This window comes from Scomber scombrus, chromosome 20 (genome assembly GCF_963691925.1).
Source record: "Scomber scombrus chromosome 20, fScoSco1.1, whole genome shotgun sequence".
Taxonomy (NCBI): Eukaryota; Metazoa; Chordata; class Actinopteri; order Scombriformes; family Scombridae; genus Scomber; species Scomber scombrus.
In genome coordinates, this window is record NC_084989.1 from 21,533,095 (window position 1) to 21,554,501 (window position 21,407).

At 39.9% G+C, this 21,407-nt stretch overlaps 1 protein-coding gene and 1 pseudogene across 1 annotated transcript; one reads left to right on the forward strand and one right to left on the reverse strand.

Annotated features, from left to right (window-relative positions):
- Window positions 1-2,617: 2,617 nt before the first annotated feature.
- Window positions 2,618-13,823, forward strand: ankha (ANKH inorganic pyrophosphate transport regulator a). Its single transcript, XM_062441680.1, has 12 exons — window positions 2,618-3,116; window positions 5,747-5,963; window positions 6,184-6,302; window positions 6,601-6,684; window positions 6,816-6,986; window positions 7,164-7,298; window positions 8,044-8,136; window positions 8,259-8,351; window positions 11,184-11,313; window positions 11,502-11,625; window positions 11,857-11,956; window positions 13,434-13,823. The coding sequence occupies exons 1-12, from the start codon at window positions 3,021-3,023 to the stop codon at window positions 13,560-13,562; spliced, it is 1,491 nt and encodes a 496-aa protein (XP_062297664.1). The 5' UTR covers window positions 2,618-3,020; the 3' UTR covers window positions 13,563-13,823.
- Window positions 13,824-15,737: 1,914 nt separating this feature from the next.
- The window catches only part of LOC134002464 (ABC transporter F family member 4-like), a 21,126-nt pseudogene continuing 15,456 nt past the window's right edge, over window positions 15,738-21,407 (reverse strand).

Here is a 21,407-nt window from a genome sequence, read left to right on the forward strand (position 1 = left end):
GCAATGTTCTTTATTATTGGGAAACCTGTGAACAGTTAGCAGTACAGGTAATAAAACAATCCCACATATCGTGTTCTTAGTATTTAATTCCCATGTGAACTTGCAGATATGAGCGTCTTGTGAAACACATGACATTGCTAACAGCTGCAGGGGCTGTGGTAGGGAAAATGCATGACTGGTGTAGTAAAAAGGGTGTATCATCTCTCAAACACCCTCGGGCATAAACACATTTTGTGTCTTGGCTCAGTGTTACTCAGCGTTCCTCATTTTTGTAAACACGCAAGTCTTCACCTGTATCCAGGTCACATAAACATATTTTCATGTATGATGAGTGGAAAGTGTGTCGTCGAGAAGACAGTGGTTAGAGTCTGTGGTGAAAACAACATGTTGCTCCCTCGTTGAGCAACAATCCCCCTTTAATGTGGAATAACATCATGTTTTTGAAGGGAAAAGGAAAGGGAAAAGAAGCTTAGAAAAGGGGGAATTAGAATTGCTCTTTTAATATGACAACTCTGCTGATGTACATAATCAATTATTATGAGATCTAGTTTTTTCATGCCGAGATGCAGTGTAGGGATAATAACACAGCGAGGGAATTTGGCTCAAAATAGTCCAACTTTGGAAAATACCCTCTTAATTTGGCTAATTTAGACTGCTGAAGTCTCATATTAAATTGTTAACTTTGGAGTGTATATGTGCACAGAATGAACAATGTGGGTTTAGTCCTTCATCTCTTACACTGGAATCACATTAGAAAGGGATCTTTTAGTGAGAAGTATGAACAGGAGGAATGATCACAACAAGCAAAAACTAACGGCTGTTTGAAGTCGGACTCAAATATTAAACATTTAAGGGAAATGCTCCTCAACTTGTCTCACACCTCCATGTTTATCTCCACCTGTATTGTCATTTCTCAACTTTATCAATCACTAGACTTGAACTAAGTTTGATTCTCTATTTTGACCACCTGGGGTCAGTATTTCACTATCTAATGCCATATCAGGGCCTATCTGTTTATCTAACATATAAACATCCTTAAAGGAAGGGTACAGTGTAAACATAAAAACTTATGAAAGATGGTCCTCTAAAAATCCTTCTTGAATAGGCCTATTCATGTGTCCTAGTTGAGTGTTTATGGGTGTCTCATCATGCACTGTAAACCCAGTCATTACACCAGGGCCCAGTTTATTTTTCTCAACTTCTTCACCAAGAATGAAAGATATTATTAGACTCTGTTTATTATGAAAGTATGCAAACATACAAAGAATTGTGTGTTTGCTCCCACAAACACAACATAGGAGAATGAGCTAACGTATTTTTATAGCTCTATATAGTAATAGTTTTCACGTGGGATATGCGCAAAAAGTAATTAAATTATGCAATAGTGAAGGTTGAATGCAACTCACAAGCTAAAGTCCAGTTTGATTACATACATATGAGAGTCACAAGTGCATGAGGGATGTGAGACGTAAAGTCCAGTTTCATAACATATACAGTTCTACTATTTAGTATAAAATCTTTCATTCCTCTTGGAGATTTTAAAGCTTTATTATCTTTTATTATCCATCATATTATACATTCCTATCTCTGATGTTAAAGAGCTGGTGGTGATGTCACGACTGGTGTTACAACTTGTTTGGTGACCCAGTAGATTTTATGTCCTGCAGTGTTGGAAGAAGAAGTATTTGGATCCTTTACTTAAAGTAAAAGTGGGTCATTACAAATCCTGCATTTGAAATGCTACTTCAGTAAAGGTATATACGTATTATGAGCTAAATATACTTAAAGTACTGAATTAAACATGCTATATTAGCAGAAAATTGGGTACAATCTTTTAATTTAGTGCTTTAAGTAGTATTTGTTTTTTTACTAGTAGTTAAGTATTTTCCCACTGTGGTAAGGATAATACTTAACTACTAGTAAAAATACTACTTCAAGTGCTAAAGTAAATGACTGTACTCGATTTTCTGCCAAGTTAGTATGTTTAATTTGGTACTTTGAGTATATTTAGATCGTAATACTTTTACTTAAGTAGAATTTAAAATGCAGGACTTTTACTTGTAATGATGTACTTTTACTTAACCAATAATGCTCCTAACAGGGTGATAAAGAGTCTGTATCTCCTGGTGCACGTTGCCTGTTTAAGGGCTGATTAAAACATCTGAATACTTCTAGTGCCCTGCAAGTGTTCAACCCCCCTGCTTAATTACTCATTTCAGTGGATAAGGTCAATTACAACAATACATATTATTACATACTAGTGGTCTACTATGATATATAATAATGGTTCAGAATAAACAATGACATATTTCTACAGAGAGGACCCTAAGATAGTTAATGAACCCTGTGGGAAAGACAATATTAATGGCAGAACTAAACACAGTACATCAGACCTGTTTAAATAAAACCATATGAACCTTTAGCATAAGTGTTTGTCCCTTCTCTAACAGACAGGCTCGGTGCTTGAGCCACTGGTCTGAATACTTCTTCCAACACTTGCTGGTCACTGAATCTGACGGGTCACCAAATATAGTGTAACACTGGGATACGGAGCGTGTGGGTTCCAGCAGCCGTACTGCCGGTGTGCGCATGCGCAGTGAAATGCGGGCAAGCTCCTGCCTACCTACACCAGCCTCCTCTCGGATTATCGCGTTTGGTTTTTGTTTTTTTAAAACCTACATCTCTTTAGCGGCGGAAACAGACAAGAGACACCTCCTTGTGCTTAAAAAAAAAAAAGTCGGCGCTATTTGCTGTCACCTTGCGTCTCCCCCCTCCCCCTTTTATTTTTTTGATGATGATTTGTGAGGAAGATGCGCCGCCGGTCTGAAATTCCCCGTTGACCTTCGCCTCCCACTTACTGGCTCCCATTCTCGCTAGAAACATTACATTACATACACACACGCAGGTGCTGCTCTTTCTTTCTCTCTCTCTCTGTGTGACTGCCTTCCACAGCCGGGATAATCTTTTGTTTTCTCTGACCGAAGGCAGATGCCCGTCGCTCTGTCATCCCGGCTTGTACTATGGTGGAGTTTCCATCTCTCAGCCCTTACTGGCCTCTCATCCGCTTTCTGGTGCCTTTGGCTATCACCAACGTTGCTATCGACCTCGGAGAACAGGTAAAAACAGCTAAGGGTTTTTTCATTATATATGTTTTCGGCCGTTGTTGTTTTTTAAATATTAAAACAAAAATATAATCTTCTAACGGCTGCGGCGGTTGCTGTTGTTTGCTAACCGTTGTTAAAAAAAAAAAAAATTGAATAAATATATAAGCTTCTATTCTAACGGCTGCGGTGGTTGCTTCTGTTTTCGCCGTTGTTTTTAAAATACTTAAATAAAAATATAAGATTCTAACGGCTGCGGCGGTTGCTGCTGTTGCTTGCTAACCGTTGCTAAGGGGCGTTTAAACGGTTGTCTCTACGCCGGTGACAGCGTCGTGTTTTCGGGGCTGCTGTGTGTTCATCAATGTGTTTGGGGGAAAACACCGACACTCATAATATTTCGAGGCTGTTTCGTCAGTCAGTCAGTCAGTTAGTCAGTCCTTCCTCTCTCCCCACAACAAAAAAAAGAAAAAAAAGAGAGAAGAGAAGATATAGGTTTGTGGTGTGCTGGTGGTGGTGTTGTTGCTAGGGTTAGCTTAGCAACAATATGTATTACTTATGAAGAGGAAGAGGAGGAGGAAGAAGGGCCTTTTTTTATTCTAAGAGGGTTTTCTTTTCCCCCCTAAAATGCACTGACTGAGCCTTACCCCCCTTCTTATTGTTTATCATCCACAGCTTGTCACCCATTACTGTATACTGTACCTGCTGCCTGTGGGATTTGTTTATTAATAGTGTGTGACCATTTTTCATTAATTCATCTGTAAATCTAAAAGAAAGAAAGAAGAGAAGAGAGAGGCTGGTGGTGTATGTGTTGGTGGTGGTGTTGCTAGAGCTAGCCGAAGCTGTGAATATATCTCTTTTCCTTCTTTCTTATTTATTACTTATGAAGAGGAGGAGGAAGGGCCTTGTTTATTCTAAGAGGGGTTTCTTTTTCCCCCTGAAATGCACTGACTGAGCCTTACCCCCCCCCCCCCCCCCTTCGGATTTCACGGTTGTTTATCATCCAGTTTATAATAATATAATAATAATGACTTTATTTATATAGCACCTTTTTAAAAACAAAGTTTAAAAAGTGCTTTGACAGACAAAGCAAAAGCAGCACAATAAATGTTATAGTGTAAAATAAAATGAAATAAAAGACAGTAGCAATAAACAACCAGACAAACAACATCACATAAAAGCTAGTCTGTATAAATGAGCTTAAAGAAGAGATTTAAAAGAAGTTACTGATATCTGCTAGCCTTATTTCCTCAGGTAGTTCGTTCCAAAGCCGAGGGGCCCTAATGGCGAAAGCGCGGTCCCCTCTAGATTTCAACCTCGACTTTGGAACAACCAGAAGGGCCCAACCTAAGGATCTAAGGCTGCGGGCCGGCTCATAAGGAGTCAACATGTCTGCTATGTAGCTCGGAGCTAGACCTAGCTTGTCACCCATTACTGTATACTGTACCTGCTGCCTGTGATTTGTTTATTTAACCCTTAAACAGGCAATGTGTACCAGGAGATACATACATATATACCATTTTTTAATACCTTAATAAGAGGCAACATATCCTGGTGGAGATACAATTCATAAAATCCAAAATATCCAAAATATTTTTAAAATGATTTGTGGAAATGTTTACTTTTTTAGGTGCAATTGAGATAACTAGTAACATCAAGGTAAATTAAAAAAGTATATTCCCACTCCTCCTGACTGTTTAAGGCTTAAGATAAGATAGCCTTTATAGTCATTGTACAGTCACTTATACAATGAAAATTGGGAGTGCCACAACTGAAGGTGCATTAGTATAAAAAACACAGACAAAGACAAGAATAAACCAAAACATTAAGACAAAACAGGCACAACAGATGTCATAAATAAAAACACAACTGAGGCACGACTGAGTCATTTAATTAATCTGTAAATATCTAAAAGAAAAAATCAAGGCCTACACCTTTTAATACCTCAATTGTCATACATTTCCTGTTAGGAGATTTCCTGTCTTTTTCTCAGCCTTAAATGTACGTGTGTGTGTGTGTGTGTGTGTGTGTGTGTGTGTGTGTGTGTGTGTGTGTGTGTGTGTGTGTGTGTGTGTGTGTGTTTGTGTGTGTGTGTGTGTGTGTGTGTGTGTGTGTGTGTGATCTTTGAGGCTTGCTTTGACACGAGGGACACTGAGCTGATAGTGTGAGAGAGTATATTTAAAATTTAAAAAAATAAACCACACACACACACACACATTGAAGCTTGGAGATGTTCGGATTAAGCTTATGTAATGGTTCTGTTTGGGTGGTATAAATAGCACACACATACACACACACACACACACACACATAGTTATGCAAAGGGAGAAGCTTGTAGTAGTTGTTCTGGGATATATAATGCTTTTTTTTGTTTTTGTTTTTAAAGGATGTGGGTGTTTCCTGTCCAGACATAAGGAACTGCTTTTGCACTCATTGAATAACGTTGTGTTTTTTTTTTTAATTGCTGCTGTAAAACACATGCATATATTCATCTTTTTAATGCACTCAATGACAGTTAAGGGCTGTGGTGGAGTAGTAGAGATAAACTTAAGGCCAAGTCATGGTCATGTGGGTTTGAACCTCTCTCACCGCCACCCCTCCCTCCTCCTCTCTTCTCCTTCTCCTCTCCTTCTTGTGTCTTTCCACAGGCTCTCAACAGGGGCATAGCCACAGTCAAAGAGGATGCAGTGGAAATGCTGGCCAGCTACGGCCTGGCCTACTCACTGATGAAGTTCTTCACCGGGCCCATGAGCGACTTCAAGAATGTGGGTTTGGTGTTTGTCAACAGCAAGCGGGACCGGAGGAAGGCTGTGTTCTGCATGGTGACGGCCGGCGTCATCGCGTTTGTCCTTCATATCTTGATAGGTGTGTGTTTAAGGGTTGTTTGTGCACACACGATGATGACACGCTTCGCTTAAACCGCTTCCCATAAAGAAGAGAGAAAAAAAAGGAAGTTTAGATATTTGTGGCTAACCTATAAGTTTTACAGCTTTCTTTGTCACAATCCCTGCTGCTCAAAACAATATCAGCTCATCTACTCACCTGTGATTTCCTCTCTCCACCCCCCCCCCCTCTCTCTTTGTAGCATACACAGATTTAGGGTACTACATCATTAATAAGCTCCACCATGTGGATGACTCTGTGGGGCGCAAGACAAGAAGAGCTTTCTTATACCTGGCTGCATTCCCTTTATTGGATGCAATGGTGAGTATATGCAGCACAGACAGGATTATCAATTATCCAATCATTAACCAAGAGATAGATTTAAACACACCTGACCTATAAATCTATGAGTTTTAATCCCCTGTCAGTGTGTTTGTTCTACATTTTCCACATAATGGAGCATCAAGAGCATCCACTGCCCTTTAAAGTCCACCTCACTTCTTTTATATCCGGCTGTTGCTGAGAAAAAATGTTCATAATAGAGCTTTTGTTTATGGTGTGGAGCTTTAGTGTCTTAGGGTAATGTCTCTGTGCATTGTTCTGCTCTGTTTTTTTGTAGGCATGGATTCACGCAGGGATTCTTCTTAAGCACAAGTACAGCGTCATAGTCGGTTCAGCCTCCATCTCTGATGTCGTGGCCCAGGTGATGAGAGCCTCTCCTTCATTTTTTCTTTTGTAACTCACTTCAGAAGAGTTTGATTGTTGAAATTGATGTTTAAAGCAGGTTTTGGGAGTGTTTTTTTAATGCTGTTCTCTCTTTCTCTGTCTTTGCAGATTGTGTTCGTGGCCATTCTCCTTCACAGCAATCTGGAGTGTGTGGAGCCTCTACTTATCCCAATCCTTTCCCTGTATATGGGTGCCGTGGTCCGTTTCAGCATAGTCGGTCTGGGTTATTACTGTAACATTCACGACAGTATCCCAGACTCCAGTGGACTTGACGTGGGCGTAAGTTTGTCACAGTTTTCCATCAAAAATAGAGGAAGTGAAATTAGGACTGGAATGAATGACGGGCTTTTACTTCCACTTTTGTTACGTCTAACTTAACTATAATCGGACATGATGGAAAAATATGAATAAAACACATCCTAAACTTATTTATCTGGTTTGTTTCGGTTCCCGCAGGGTGACGCCACCATCAAAAAGATGCTGAGTTTCTGGTGGCCTCTGGCCCTCATCCTGGCCACTCAGCGCATCAGTCGACCCATCGTCAACCTCTTCGTCTCTCGCGACCTCAAGGGTACCAGTGATGCTACAGAGGTGGGTGTTTCATTTTATTCCCCATTCATAACTGTTCTGTTTTTTCTTACTGTGAGTTGGAAGAAATTGGGTTTTATTTTCTTCTTTTTTCCAGTCTGGTTCGCATTAGCAAAGCTGCCTCAGATTTATATCACTTAGCAGTAATTCTGCTATTATTGACTGTTGTTTGATATAAAGTATCATTAAGAGACTTTACAGCTACGTGAAGCCAGTGGACTAATTTTCCCCTCAAGTTATTGCAGATGAAATGCCAGATGCTAACAAACTCCCTCTGGAGCTTTCTGGCTTACAGAGACCCCTAACTACTAGAGACAATACAAAGCTGTTTACCAGAATGAACTGGAAATCATTGACAACACTGGCTGCCAGTGGTTTGGGTGATTCACCATGTTCATGTGGAACTCGGAGCATGATTACACTGAGTGAAAACATTCCTACATGACCCTACTGTTCCTGGGTAAAGCCTGACACCGCCCGTTGTTGTTTGGGGATACAAAAACAAGCTCAAGGCTGTTATCTAATCGTAAACCTGTGAAAAACCGCACACTGCTGGGAAAGTGTAATAGACACAAATGTTTCCTCCCCTGCGTGATATCGTCAGACACCTGCCATTAATATTTTGGTGTGTGTCTGTGTTTGTGTGAGTGTGTGTGAATGTGTGTGTGTGTGTGCTGCTTGTGGTATTTTGGAAATTAAAGTGGTGGCGTACTGATGACTTATCGCTGCCGTGTCTTTGTCATTCCAGGCCGTGGCAGTGCTCACAGCCACATACCCTGTGGGTCACATGCCTTACGGTTGGTTAACCGAGCTGAGGGCAGTGTACCCTGCCTTTGACAAGGTAAACCAAACCCCCTCCTCCATCACCACCTTTTTTTCTTGTTGTCTTTGCCACAGTGGTGACAGATTATTACAGAAGGTGTTTTGTTTATGCCACTAATATTATCATTCTCTCACCCACAGAACAATCCCAGCAACAAGTTGAATGCTGGTACCTCCGTCACCAAGACTCATATTAAAAAGTTTACATTCTGCTGTCTGGCTATATCGCTCACGGTAAGATGAGTTGTTGTTTTACTGCTAATCCTCTCAGGATTTTTCTTTGAGATCTGTGTGGAATCAAAACCTGACCTTTGGTGTGGAATTCAAGTCTAAAGAGATAAAGATCACTAACTAAAGAATAATTATGCAGATTGCTTTTCAGGTGTTGTTAAAATAATTAAGACCCACAATATCAGTTGAGACAGCGAGCGTAACGTTCCAGTATTCATTTTCAGGGCAGGCATTCCCACCCTTGTGCTGTATTTGTTAACAACCTTAGCTGTCCTTCATTCACACGCTTCCTGCAGCAGGTGTCAGCTGTCATAACGTTGTGCCCCTGCGTGCAACTGCAACAACCTCGAATATTGAAGTCATTTTTTGTTTTTCTGTCCGAATTGCACCAACAATGTCCAGTTAAACCACAAGACACTAAAATAAAACTCATAAATTCAAGCCATGTTTTTGCAGATCTATTTTCTGCTCCCTGACAATATTATATTCTTCCTAACGTGCAATAAAAAGCTAAAAACGCATCAGAACATTTGCAAAAACACATAGTCCGGTTTCTGTTTTGTTATGTTTACCTTATTTTTATGGTCGCACCACAAGATAGAAGATAGTGTGCTTAAGGACTCACAGAACCAGTCCAGTGTTATGCAGAAACAGGTTTGACATAGTTTTTTTTTACAATCCTCACCGCAGGGCCCCTGCTGTCAAAAGATCCGCCACTTAATCATCTCTAAACACACAGGAGTGCTTTCTTTAAAAAAAAAAACTAAATTAAATAAATCATGGCTTTAATCATGCTGTTACAGCAGCGCTCCGTGCAACGTGATGACGGGGGCGGACTGAATGTACTTTTTCCCTTTTGCTATCCGTGTCGTGGTTTCAGGTTGCAGGGAGACACATTAGGGTGGAATTTGTGAAGAGGCTGAAGGGGTGGAGGGCGGAGGGGTTGGCTTTTGTTTCCCCCCCTTCGCTCCCCAAACCAACACTTTTAAAGAGCTTAATAAAATAGGCATTCACGTAAAAAAACATATCAGCTAACACATTCCTAAAAGCTCCCTCACAGGTGTAGTTTTCCTAACGAGTGCCACAAAAAAATGTTTAAATACCTGCGATATTGCTCTTTTTTTCTTTTTATTGCAATTTAATGTTTTTCTCTCTCAATATATTCACTTTGTGCTCAGCGTTGAAAGTGAACGTCTGTTAAAAAAAATGGAGCCTCTGCCCCAGTTAGATGTCTTAACAGCACCGAATAAGAAAAACAGGAAGTTTGTGGCCAAGGTTGGGTCTCTTTAGGAGGAGGAGGAGGAGGAGGAGGAGGAGGAGAATGGCACACCAGATGTGGAATCCCAGAGCTGTAAACATGTATGTGAGGGTGTGTGTCTGCATGTGCGTGCCTGTGTGTGTGTGTGTATGTGTGTGTGTGAGAGACAGACAGACAAAGAGAGACAGAGAGAGAGTCCAGCACGGCACAACAAGGCAGATAGGTACGGCCTCCAGCTCAAGCCAGCAGCCCTCATGTCAGGGCTTGTTCTGATTACGGATGGAGGAAGAAAACAAGACGAGGAAGCAGACGAAATCTGTACATAGGGGAAAAGTGATATTCATGATTAAGATGTGTGTGTGTGTGTGTGTGTGGGTGTGTGTCTGCTCTTATTTTAGTGTAGAGGGGAAAAAACCCAAAGCTGAGTCATGGGGAGACAGGCGGTTTCACTCTTAAAACCATTCACATCCATTATTACATGCCTCCATCTCGCTACAGATAATGATAGATGATACGCTCATAAGCAAATAAAATCATCAGTTGTTAAGTAATCTGTTCTTAAATGTTGGTTTAAAGGGGGGGGGGGGGTTAAAAAACCCACGAAACCCACTTCACAGAAGACATCGTTCCTCACTACATACAGGATTATTTACAGGGTTCCTGCAGAGCCTTAAAAATTACATTTAATTTGAGGTTAACTATTTGTTCAGTTTATGTTATTTATCATTATTATTATTTTCTGATTATTTTTACATCAACTTATTAAAGTATCATTTAGTTGCAGTCCTATATATATAAATGACTTGAAAATGAGCTCCATTTCAACCCACTACAACAGTAAAATGCTGCTCCTGCATTAATATTATATGTCTCATAATATATTATGTATGAGTGTAACAGTATGTGGCACTTTACTGCACTTGAGTACTTTAAAACCCTACAACATGGTAATGCACACTATTACTGAAGTGACATTAGTATTGTAATAGCAATTTTAATACAAAAAGCAGCAATGGTGTTATTTTCACTTTAAAGAGGTTTTAAAAAGGTCTTAAAAGTCATTTAATTTGTACTTAAAAATGTGCAAATACCCTGATTTAAGAAGAAGTAGAGGGTACTTTAATGGTGTCGTCCAAAAAGAGCTCTAGGTGAAATAATAATAACACACAAACTGATTCAGGTCTCACATCAGACAGGTTTATGCACGTTTTAAACACACACTCCTTAATGTTCGTATCGTTACTACAATAGCTCCGAGATGTTTTTGGGTAATAACTGTCACACACGTGCTTCGGCTTCTCGAAACAATGACATTGTCCGTGGTGGCGCTCGCCCACCACTTGTTTTATGTGAGCTTCAAAGAGGAGGGAGGGGGCTTTTCAATCTGAAAACAACCCCTCCTCCTCCTCCTCTTGAGTTAATGAAGTAATGAAATCTAATGAGGCACACGAGGCCCAGACTCTATTACATTATTGTGCTGCAGTGGACGCCCCTCCCCCTCCCCCTTCCCAAAAAAAAGAGAATAAAACCTAATTATTTAGCTTTTTTTTTTGTTGTTGTTTTTTTCATGTGTGCAGCTTTGCTTTGTGGTGTTTTGGACTCCTCACGCATCAGAGAAGATCCTGATTGATATCATTGGAGTGGAGTATACTTTCGCCAAGCTGTGTGTGATCCCCCTCCGAATTTTCTCCTTTTTCCCTCTGCCAGGTAAGACATTTAACAATTTATCAGCTCTATTTTCTTTTTCTTTTTTCCTTCACTTGTTGTAGCTTTAACAGGTTTGACGTAGCTCAAACCAGTGGGGTGATCTTTCTACTTTGTGTGTGTGTGTGTGTGTCTCTCTCTCACTCTCTCTCTCTCTCTCTCTCTCTCTCTCTCTCTGTGTGTGCTTCCAGTGACTGTTCGGGCTCATTTGACTGGATGGCTCATGACCCTCAAAAAGACCTTTGTGCTGGCCCCCAGCTCAGTTCTCCGCATCATTGTCCTCATCACCAGTCTAGTTGTGCTGCCTTATATGGGGTAAGTCAACACCTCAGAGAACGTTGTCATGGGTTCACAAAGGTTACAGCGCTGTGACTCAGGGCTGACCGCGTTATGTAATACTCTGCTATATTTGATTGGGGTTACATGAAACTATATATTTTTAAAGAAAAGGGGTTATGGAATGAATCTATGCTCCTAAAACTGTACAAATAAGTAAGATTTATAGGCAGCGGCAGCTCGATTTGATCCTTTTTTTTGTGCTTTCAGGGTCCACGGGGCCACGCTCGGGGTTGGATCCCTCCTGGCCGGTTTCATAGGGGAGTCGACAATGGTTGCCATAGCAGCGTGCTATGTTTATCGACAACAGGTGAGAACACCTGGCTCTATGTCATTGCAAGCACACACGCACACACACACCTTATCTTTTCTTTTCTTTTTTTTTGTGTGTGTGTGCTTTCTGCAGCTCATCACCTGCTGCTTTGAACCAGGTGTGTCTCTCCTGAAGGGCAGAGTAATAGAAAATATGCAGAGATGAAAGGAAAAATAGAGCATGTTTGTTGTATTAGAGGTTAAATCTGATGATATTCTGTCTTTATTTTGCTTCCAGTTAATAAATCTCATGAAAAAGACACGAAAACCAACAATAAACTGATCCTAATAACAAGTGATTTCTCATATATTTGTTATTCCTTTTAAAAAACAACACATAGTGAATTTTGAATGGATCCCACATATCGTAGAAAAACTCACTAATGCAACACATATGTTAGTATTAATCTGCTGCTGAAAGTAGTCGTCAACATATTCACTATTTCCTCATGTTTGAGTGATGTTTACTAAAAACTAAAACATCCAGCTGTTAAAAGAAATGACATTCATTTAATAATTTAATAATCAGAGGAGTTGAGACTGAGTGCCAAAGACTGGGCAGCAACATCAGACAACCAATACACTGCTGGTTTTGGTCTATTTTTTATTATTATTATATTTATTTATAGAGTAATGCAGCCTTATTTTAAAAAGTACAACTAGGTTTTCTAAGTTTCTAGCTTCTTTATGTTCAGGAAAATTCGTTTTTTTCTGAATTTCTTTCAGATACAAGTTAATTCAAAGACTTTGAATTGAATGTTTTACGTACAATAATCAGAAAGAATGACTTATAATAATGTCCTGATTCTGTTCCAGCTTCACCATCTGTCCCTTTTCTATTAGGACTACTTCATCCAGAATATGACATTTAAAAAGCAGGATGTCAAAGTTCAGGTTCACCTTTTGTCTAAAGTGAATAACAGTGTTTGGCATCAGCTGCTCGATGGGTTTAAGTTTCATACTTTGAATACCGGGATTGATTAAAAAGTCGTTCCCGACGATTTCAACATTCCCCACGTCTTAATTAATGTTCTCGAGTTCGATGAAGGGCAGGTTGGGGCGTGACGCCGCACCGTCTCCTGTTTTTATCTGATCAACTGGTCAATTTAGAGTCTAAGAAAAGGTCACATTTTGTTTCTTTGAGTTCACTTTTTATAGGAGAAGCTCTTAAAGTTCTTCCTTTTTAAGATGTTATTCATATTAAGTCTTTAAAATATGCAAATTATTAGTGTTTCCAGTGCAAATTGAGGTTGCTGCTGATTATCTAAACGAGGTTACTGGGTTCATGCTCTGCAAAATCTTTGTTCTTCACGTGAGGACGGGATTATTCACCCGGTCACACGTTGTTCCTCTCAGTTTTAAGAATTAGATTAACTCAACAATAGTCTCAGCTGCAACGTTTGGCAGCGATACGTCTCCTTTTTTTTCTCCTTTCTCTTCTGCAAGTTTCATGTTTCTTCTCTACTTTTTAACAGAAAAACAGCGAGATGTCCAACGAGCTGGTGGTGGAGGGCGAGGACGCGGCCCCGATGAGCGAGGTGTGCTCCAGGACTCAGATGGACGCCATCGAGGAGCTCCAGGAAGAGGAAGAGGAGCAGGAGTGAAGAACTGTTGGAGAGAGAAAAAAAAGGGAACGTGGACCTTTGCCTAAAAAAATAAAAGAAGAAGAGAAGACCGCTGAGTGATCCGGTGCCAGAGAGGAGAGAGAGAGAGAGAGAGAGAGAGAGAGAGAAAGAGAGGATCTGACCGAACTTTCAAAAATATAAGCACGACTAGGTCTTCTTCGCGTCGACCCTCTGCACCCCCTCCCTTCTCCTCCTCCTCCCCCATTTACAAACGCACACTGTAAAGAAAGCCATGCACCCCCCTCCCCCCCCACCCTCAAAAAGTGTTCATCCATCAGTGTACATACCTGTACGTCTTCCGACCTTTTCAAACAGTTTTCATCATTATAATTTTTTTTTTTCCACCATCACATCTGCAGGTGTTTTGTTTTTTTTTTAAACAAAAACTTCATGTGTTTACTGGTAAACAAGGGAAAAAAATAAAATAAAAAAAGACAACACGGGAGAACTTCTACTCCTCAGTGGCAAGAATGAAACGTCTGTCGAGTGGTAGTGGAGTTGCCAAAATAAATAAATAAATACTTTATTTTATGTTATTTTATCAAGATTAAAGCGGCAAGACCTTGCTTTGAAATTCAAATAAAATAGAAATATTGTGGGACTTGTTGGGTTGTGCAATTGTATTTTACATAAAAAATAATGGTGTACAGATTATTGTCGTTTTATATAGGTAATGCAATGTGTATATTTAATTGCTCAAAGAGGGGTCAGGAATCCCTCGTTATATCATTGCGTGTTACAAAGAATACAGTTATGATTGTTCACTCTCCATGCAGTCTGGAAGTCAATCTACTTTTTTGTTTTTGCCAAGCGTTTCCCCCGGTAGTATTCAGACTGTCGTATGTACTGTATATAATGTATAGGCATTCTTATTTGGCAAATAAATTGCTTTATTATTATTATTATTAAGCCTTGTGTTTTGTTCATATCAGCTTTTACGTCCCCTTCCTCCTCCTCCTCTTCCTCCTGTCCCTCCTGCTGTATGTGTAAAAATAATTAAAAGACTTGTTTTTCTTTATATATTTTCCCCCTTTTTTTTCCTCTTTTCTTGTTAAACCCCCAACATGAAGAAAAAGTGTTGAAATGTTAACCGGTTAATTAATACAGACAATACATGAACACATATTTAACAAGGTATCTGCACATTTTTTAAAGAAATTTAATGACTTTTAAGACATTTTTATTATCCTTAAAAAGTCTTAAATGTAGTTTTTGATCTTCAAGATCTAAAAATGTCTGGAATTGAACAAGTTAAGGCACCTTACACATTGTTTATATTCAAGATTTTCTCAGTATCTCCTCTTTAATTAGTCTCTATGCATAATTTTGTGTGTAATTTTGTATATCAGCTGCACTAAAAACTTTTTTAGAAAGTTGTAAAATATTTCAAGAAGTCATCAAAAATCTTCTCGAGTGGAAAAAATGGATCAAATTAGACCCTGAACAGTATGTTAGGCGTTACATTTATTTTATAGTGTAATTATATTTGTTCAGTTTATTTCTGATTATTTCACATAAACAAACCAATCAACTCATTAAAGTAAAAAAATAATCAGTAGTTAGAACTATAATAAAACTAAACATTAGTTGCAGCCCTATATATATAAATGAATTCAAAATAAGCTCCATTTCAATCCAATACAACAGTAAAATCCTGCTTTTTGCATTATTATTATATGTCTCATAATATATTATGTATGAGTACAACAATGTGTACTTGAAAAAAACTTAACATACTATTACTGAAGTGACATTAGTATTTTTTCCTTTAGAGGAGGTATTAAAAAGGTCTTAAAATTCACATTAAATTTGTACTTAAAAATGTGCAGGTAACCTGATTTTTCACTGTTGTATTGGGTTGAAATGGAGCTCATTTATACAGGACTGCAGCTAATGATTAGTTTCATTATAGTTCGAACTACTGATTTTTTAAAAACTTTAATTAACAAGTTGATTGGTTGGTTTATGTAAAAATAATCAGAAAAAAATAATGATAAATAACGCTCAAATCAAATATAATGCCTTAGCCTCAAAAAAATAAATTTCAGACATTTTAAGACATTTTTAAGGATCCCTTTCTAAAACTAAAAAAACCCTTCTCGGTTACTCTCCACTTGTAATAAAAGGAAAAGAAGAAAACACTTGGGACAGTAATTGAACTTTGATTTTTTATTTTAAACGCCATCCAAAAACAATCTTGACTGTTGCAAGAAAAAACCCTTTCCTGCAAATTGGCATCATCGTTACTGTTTTTTTTTAAACACCTTTACTTTCATCTGGAATTAAGGGCACATTTTTTTTTAAGCCTCTTATCATCAATATAATAACCAATAACATTCATTCTTTTATTGTGCATTATTTCTAAGGCAACATGGGGGAGGGGGGGAAGGGGGGGGAGTATCGGGACCAAGCGAGCCTTCACTCCTGAATCCTGCGGCTGGTGTTTGGCACAGTTGCAAAAATACTTGTAACAACATTGGCACATTTTTTTGTCCTTTTTTTTTGTTTTCCCTCCCCCTCTCTCTCTTCTGAACAGCTTGGTTAAAGGCAACATGTTACACATTGAGTTTGACACACACGCACGCACACGTACGCACACGCACACACACACACACGCGCGCATTGAAACAGATCATGCCTCTCACACACGGGAACGCGGAGGATTTCGATTCATCTTTTTTAATAATCCTCCCGATCGTCATGTGGTGTTGAGCTCTTGTTTTAAAAAAAACCAACAACCTGATAAATCTTCAAAATCTTGAAATCTGTCGCGCTATAAACACATTTTTTTTAAATTCTTAAACAGAATGAAATAATAAATTAATCAACATTAATCATCAGTATATGAACTTTAAAAAAAAAAAAAAAAATCCAGTGTAGACATCAACATCTAATCATGTTTGTGTTGGTTGGCAGCTCCGCTATGTTGATTTTTGATGCTTTTTTTTAACAAAGAAAAACCTGTTTTTCTCTCATGAATGACCCTGCAAATCTAAACTGGACTGAACTGAGGTTGAGGTGACACACACACACGCCCCCAACATTAGAAAAAACTCTTCTTTTTTTTTTTTACAGGTACAGTGTGTACAAAAATGTGTAAACCACACCTTGCACAGGGTCTCAATCAGCATATTGGTGTAAATCTAATTCTTCATAATCGACCTGAGGAGTGTGTTTTTTATGGCAGGAGAGATTTCTCTTCTCATGCAGCGGCAATCAGCTGGAGGCGACTTTCTCCTCCTCTTCATCCTCCTCCTCTTCCTCTTCTTCCTCCTCTTCTTCTTCTTCTTCAGGTTGTTCTGCAGCTTCTCCGACCGGCACGTTGTAGTGGCGGTCGTCCTCGGTGACGAGGCACACGGACGGCCAGTCGTCTTTGTGGTCGTCGGGGTAAAAGGTGACGAACTCCTCCGTGTCGGCTTTGTACAGTCTGTAAACTTGAATGGTGCACTGCAAGGCGTAGCCGAGCAGGAACATCTCCACCTGCAGAGAGAGGGAGTGAGGGAGGGAGGGAGGGAGGAGGGAGAGAGATGGAGAGAGAGAGAGAGAGGGAGGGAGGGAGGGAGAGAGAGAGAGAGAGAATGAGAGAGATGGAGAGAGAGGGAGAGAGAGAGAAGGAGAGAGATGGAGAGAGAGGGAGAGAGAGGGAGAGAGAGAGAGAGAGGAGGGAGGGAGGGAGGAGGGAGGGAGAGAGGGAGGGAGAGAGAGAGGGAGGGAGGGAGGGAGGGAGAGAGAGAGAGGGATGGAGGGGGAAGAGAGAAAGAGAGAGGGGGAGATGGAAGGAGAGAGAGAGATGGAGGGGGGAGAGAGGGAGGGGGAGAGGGAGGGAGAGAGAGAGAGAGAGAAGATGGAAAGAGATAGAGGGAGATAAAGAGAGAAGGAGAGAAGAGATGGAAGGAGAGAAAGGAGAGAGAGACAGAGAGAGAGAGGAAGAGAGGGAGAGAGAGATGGAAGGGGAGAGAGAGAGATGGAAGGAGAGAGAGGGAGGAGACAGAGAGAGAGAGATGAAAGGAGAGAAAGGGAGAGAGAGGAAGAGAGGGAGAGAGAGATGGAAGGAGAGAGAGAAAGAAGATGAGAAGGAGAGATAGAGGGAGATAAGAGAGAAGGAGAGAAAGAGATGGAAGGAGAGAAAGGGAGAGAGAGACAGAGAGAGAGAGGAAGAGAGGGAGAGAGAGATGGAAGGGGGAGAGAGAGAGATGGAAGGAGAGAGAGGGAGGGAGACAGAGAGAGAGATGATGAAAGGAGAGAGAGGGAGAGAGGAAGAGAGGAGAGAGAGATGGAAGGAGAGAGAGAAAGAAGATGGAAGGAGAGATAGAGGGAGATAAGAGAGAAGGAGAGAAAGAGATGGAAGGAGAGAAAGGGAGAGAGAGACAGAGAGAGAGAGGAAGAGAGGGAGAGAGAGATGAAGGGGGGAGAGAGAGAGATGGAAGGAGAGAGAGGGAGGAGACAGAGAGAGAGAGATGAAAGGAGAGAGAGGGAGAGAGAGGAAGAGAGGGAGAGAGAGATGGAAGGAGAGAGAGGGAGAAAGACAGAGAGAGCGAGAGAGGGATGGAAGGAGAGAGAGAGATAATTGTTGTTGTTGTTGTGATTAAACCAGCTTGTGATGTTTGATCAGCTGTTCTAACGCGATACTTTAAAGGGCGTGTTTGTGTTTTATGGGAACCGGCGTGATGAGTGATGAGTGTAAAAAGACTTTAATTTAAAAAAAGAGTAGAACATTTAAATCAGTCATTCCTGAAACCCCTGCTCTAACCTCCTCGGGGGGGGGGGGGGGGGGGGAGACGACGCAACACTTTAAAAAACAACACAAGCGACGACATGTTCACATTATTATTACGTTATGATCGCTCGTTAATTGCTGTTTTCTTTTGTTGGTTACTAAGCGTGACTGTTGTTGATTCAGACGGAGGGAAATGTTTGATGTGTGATTCATATTAAAAAAATTAAAAAATTAAAAAAGCAGCTACTGACTTGTTGTTTAGCATCGAGGTTCATGTGAGTGTGACTAAGTTAAACCGAATCCTCCGGCTGCTTTAAGATCTAATCAGGTGTGAAACTATTAACATGTTATTGATCTGATTCACCGCCGCTCCCTCTTCTTCCGCAGCTGCTCTCTGGCTCAACTTTAACTTGAACTTTTAACATCGAACTAAGACAAACATCCTCTTTTCCTTCTAGTAACGACTTCATCCTTCTTTGTTTTTTACCCTTTATTGAACCCAATGCAGTGTCCATGTGGTTTAGTTTAAATTTAAAGAGGTTAAAATGTGAAAATAAACGTATGAATAACTTGCACACATTCTTTTTTTTGTGGACCCAGCATCAAATTTCTGCTTTTAATCCATTTTGAGAGAATATATTAGAGGATTATGGTAAAAATGTCTAAGTGGTGTAACCATAAAAACTTTGTACCAAATAATTCAACTTGCTTAAAAACAGTAAATTCTCAATAAAACACCATATCAACTAGTTCGGCATGATCTTACATTATAACTTTATATTAAATAAGGTAATGGAATACAATTGTTCTAAATATTACATTTACTCTGGTAACCATGGAAATCAGGAAACATTTACATATTTTAACTTTCCTGTCGTCCTCCCGGGTCAAATTGACCCCGTCTGTTTTGACTGTTCCTTCTTTCCTCCCTTCCTTCCTTCCGTCTGTCCTTCCTCCCTCCTTCTCTCTTTCTTTCCTTCCTCTCTCTGTCCTCCCTTCCTTCTTCCATCCCCCTTTATTCCATCCTTCTGTCCTTCCTTTCCTCCTTCTCTTCTTTCTTTCCTTGCTTCCTTCTTTCCTTCCTCCATGCCCTTTCTTACATCCTTCTGTCCTTCCTCCCTCCCTTCCTTCCTCCCTCCCTCCTTTCCTTCCTCCCTCCTTCCTTTCCTTCCTCCCTTCCTTCTTCCTCCTTTCCTTCCTTGACTCGAGGACAACAGGAGGGTTAAATGAATGTTAAATCTTTCTTTCCTTCCTCTCTCTGTCCTCCCTTCCTTCTTTCCTTCCTCCTCCACCCCCCTTTCCATCCTTCTGTCTTTCCTTCCTCCTTCCTCCCTCCCTCCCTCCTTCTCTCTTTCTTTCCTTCCTCCCTCCCTTCCTTCCTCCCTCCTTTCCTTCTTCCTCCTTTCCTTCCTTGACTCGAGGACAACAGGAGGGTTAAATGAAGTCATTATTAGTATAAATCCACTTAAATACACTGTAGGTGGATAAAATATGTAATATTTATCATTCTTTTGTGGTTACACCATTTGACATGTTCAGGAGCATTCAATCTTACTCTTGGTTAAAAAAAAAAAAAGTATATATTTTAACAAACCTGATGCTGCTTTTAAAACAATATTAAACATATTTTTGAATTGCTAACCTTTATTTATTTGTCACTGACCGTTATACAAGCAACCAGTTATTCCAGTTCATTAACTAAATAACTAAATAAATAAATAATGTAAACAAAGAAAAAGTCATTCTCCTCCTTCCTGATAAGTCTAGTTGACGTTAGGTTGCATTTCTCCTAAAACCCTGCAGCCTAAACGCACTTCCTCTATTCAAATAAATGGAAGAAGTTGTGTTTTTACAGCCGAACCCTTTCTGCAAACACCTTTATATGCGAGCTGCGGTTTTTTGACGTACCTGCTCCAGGCCGGCGCTGAGGCCCACGTGGCTGAGGTGGTTGGACAGGAGGAGCGCGGGCAGTCGGACGAGTCCCGAGCGAACAGCAGCCAGCAGAAGAGAGGCACGTCTCCGTCGGCCTTCATGCAGCCGTGCAGCTCCACCGCTCGGCCGAGCATCAGCAGCTTCATCGCCTCCAGCAGACCCAGCTCCTTCTTCTCCTCCCTGGAACACGCGCTCACACAGCTGCTGACGCTCCGCCGCCGAGCTGCAGCCCACCGCCGCTCGCCACTAGAGGAACAGATCAATGACATCAATCAGTGACTAATTGGATAAACATTTGATCGTTAAAAACACTTTAATTAAGTAGAAACACCAACGTTTTATTGCTTATATGATGAATTAGTCCTTAAAAAGTGTTACGCAGGGTTTAATAAGCCATAAAAACATTATAAATTAATATTATTTCCACTTTTAATTACTTTAAAATATAAATAAACATCAGTTCTGATAATAACTATCAAATATTCAATACATTTTCAGGATTTTAACCCTTTGTTTCATGATACAGGACAAGCAGGACTGGTTAACACTGCATTATATTCTCCAAAGGTGAAGTACAGCGTTATCTGGTGGGAAAAACATCCCCAAAAAAGTGCAATTTTGAAGTCAGGGCTTTAAATTAAACGCCCAAACGTAGGAAAGCATGAAAGATTCATATTTTAGCATGTGGCAGGTCAAAAAATTTAGTTTAAATTGGTTTTAATGGGGATATTTGTGTCCCTAAGAGTCTTAAAAGGAACAATTTTGTCTATACAGTGTTTTATAAACCTATTATAAGTGATTGGTTGAAATAAAAAATGAATTAAAAAGAATATCCTTGGAAATGTTAATGCCATATGTATGAACAAAGCCCAAAATCATCAAGAAAATAAAAATGAAAAGCCAAAAATGTTCTTAGTGAGTTATTTTCTCGATTAATTAATGTCAATCACTGTTTTTTTTAACCCAAAGACGCAACCTTAAACAACTTGATTTGTCCTGGAAAACAGTTTATAAGCTAAAAATGGGTTATTTATCTTTTGCTAGTTGCTGAATATTTGGGTTATAGGTCAATTTTTTTATATTTATTTATAAATTATATACGAGTTAATGGAGGAGGGGTGAGAAAAAGGCAGCAATTTATAAGTATATACTTCCTCCTACTGCTTTTCCAACAC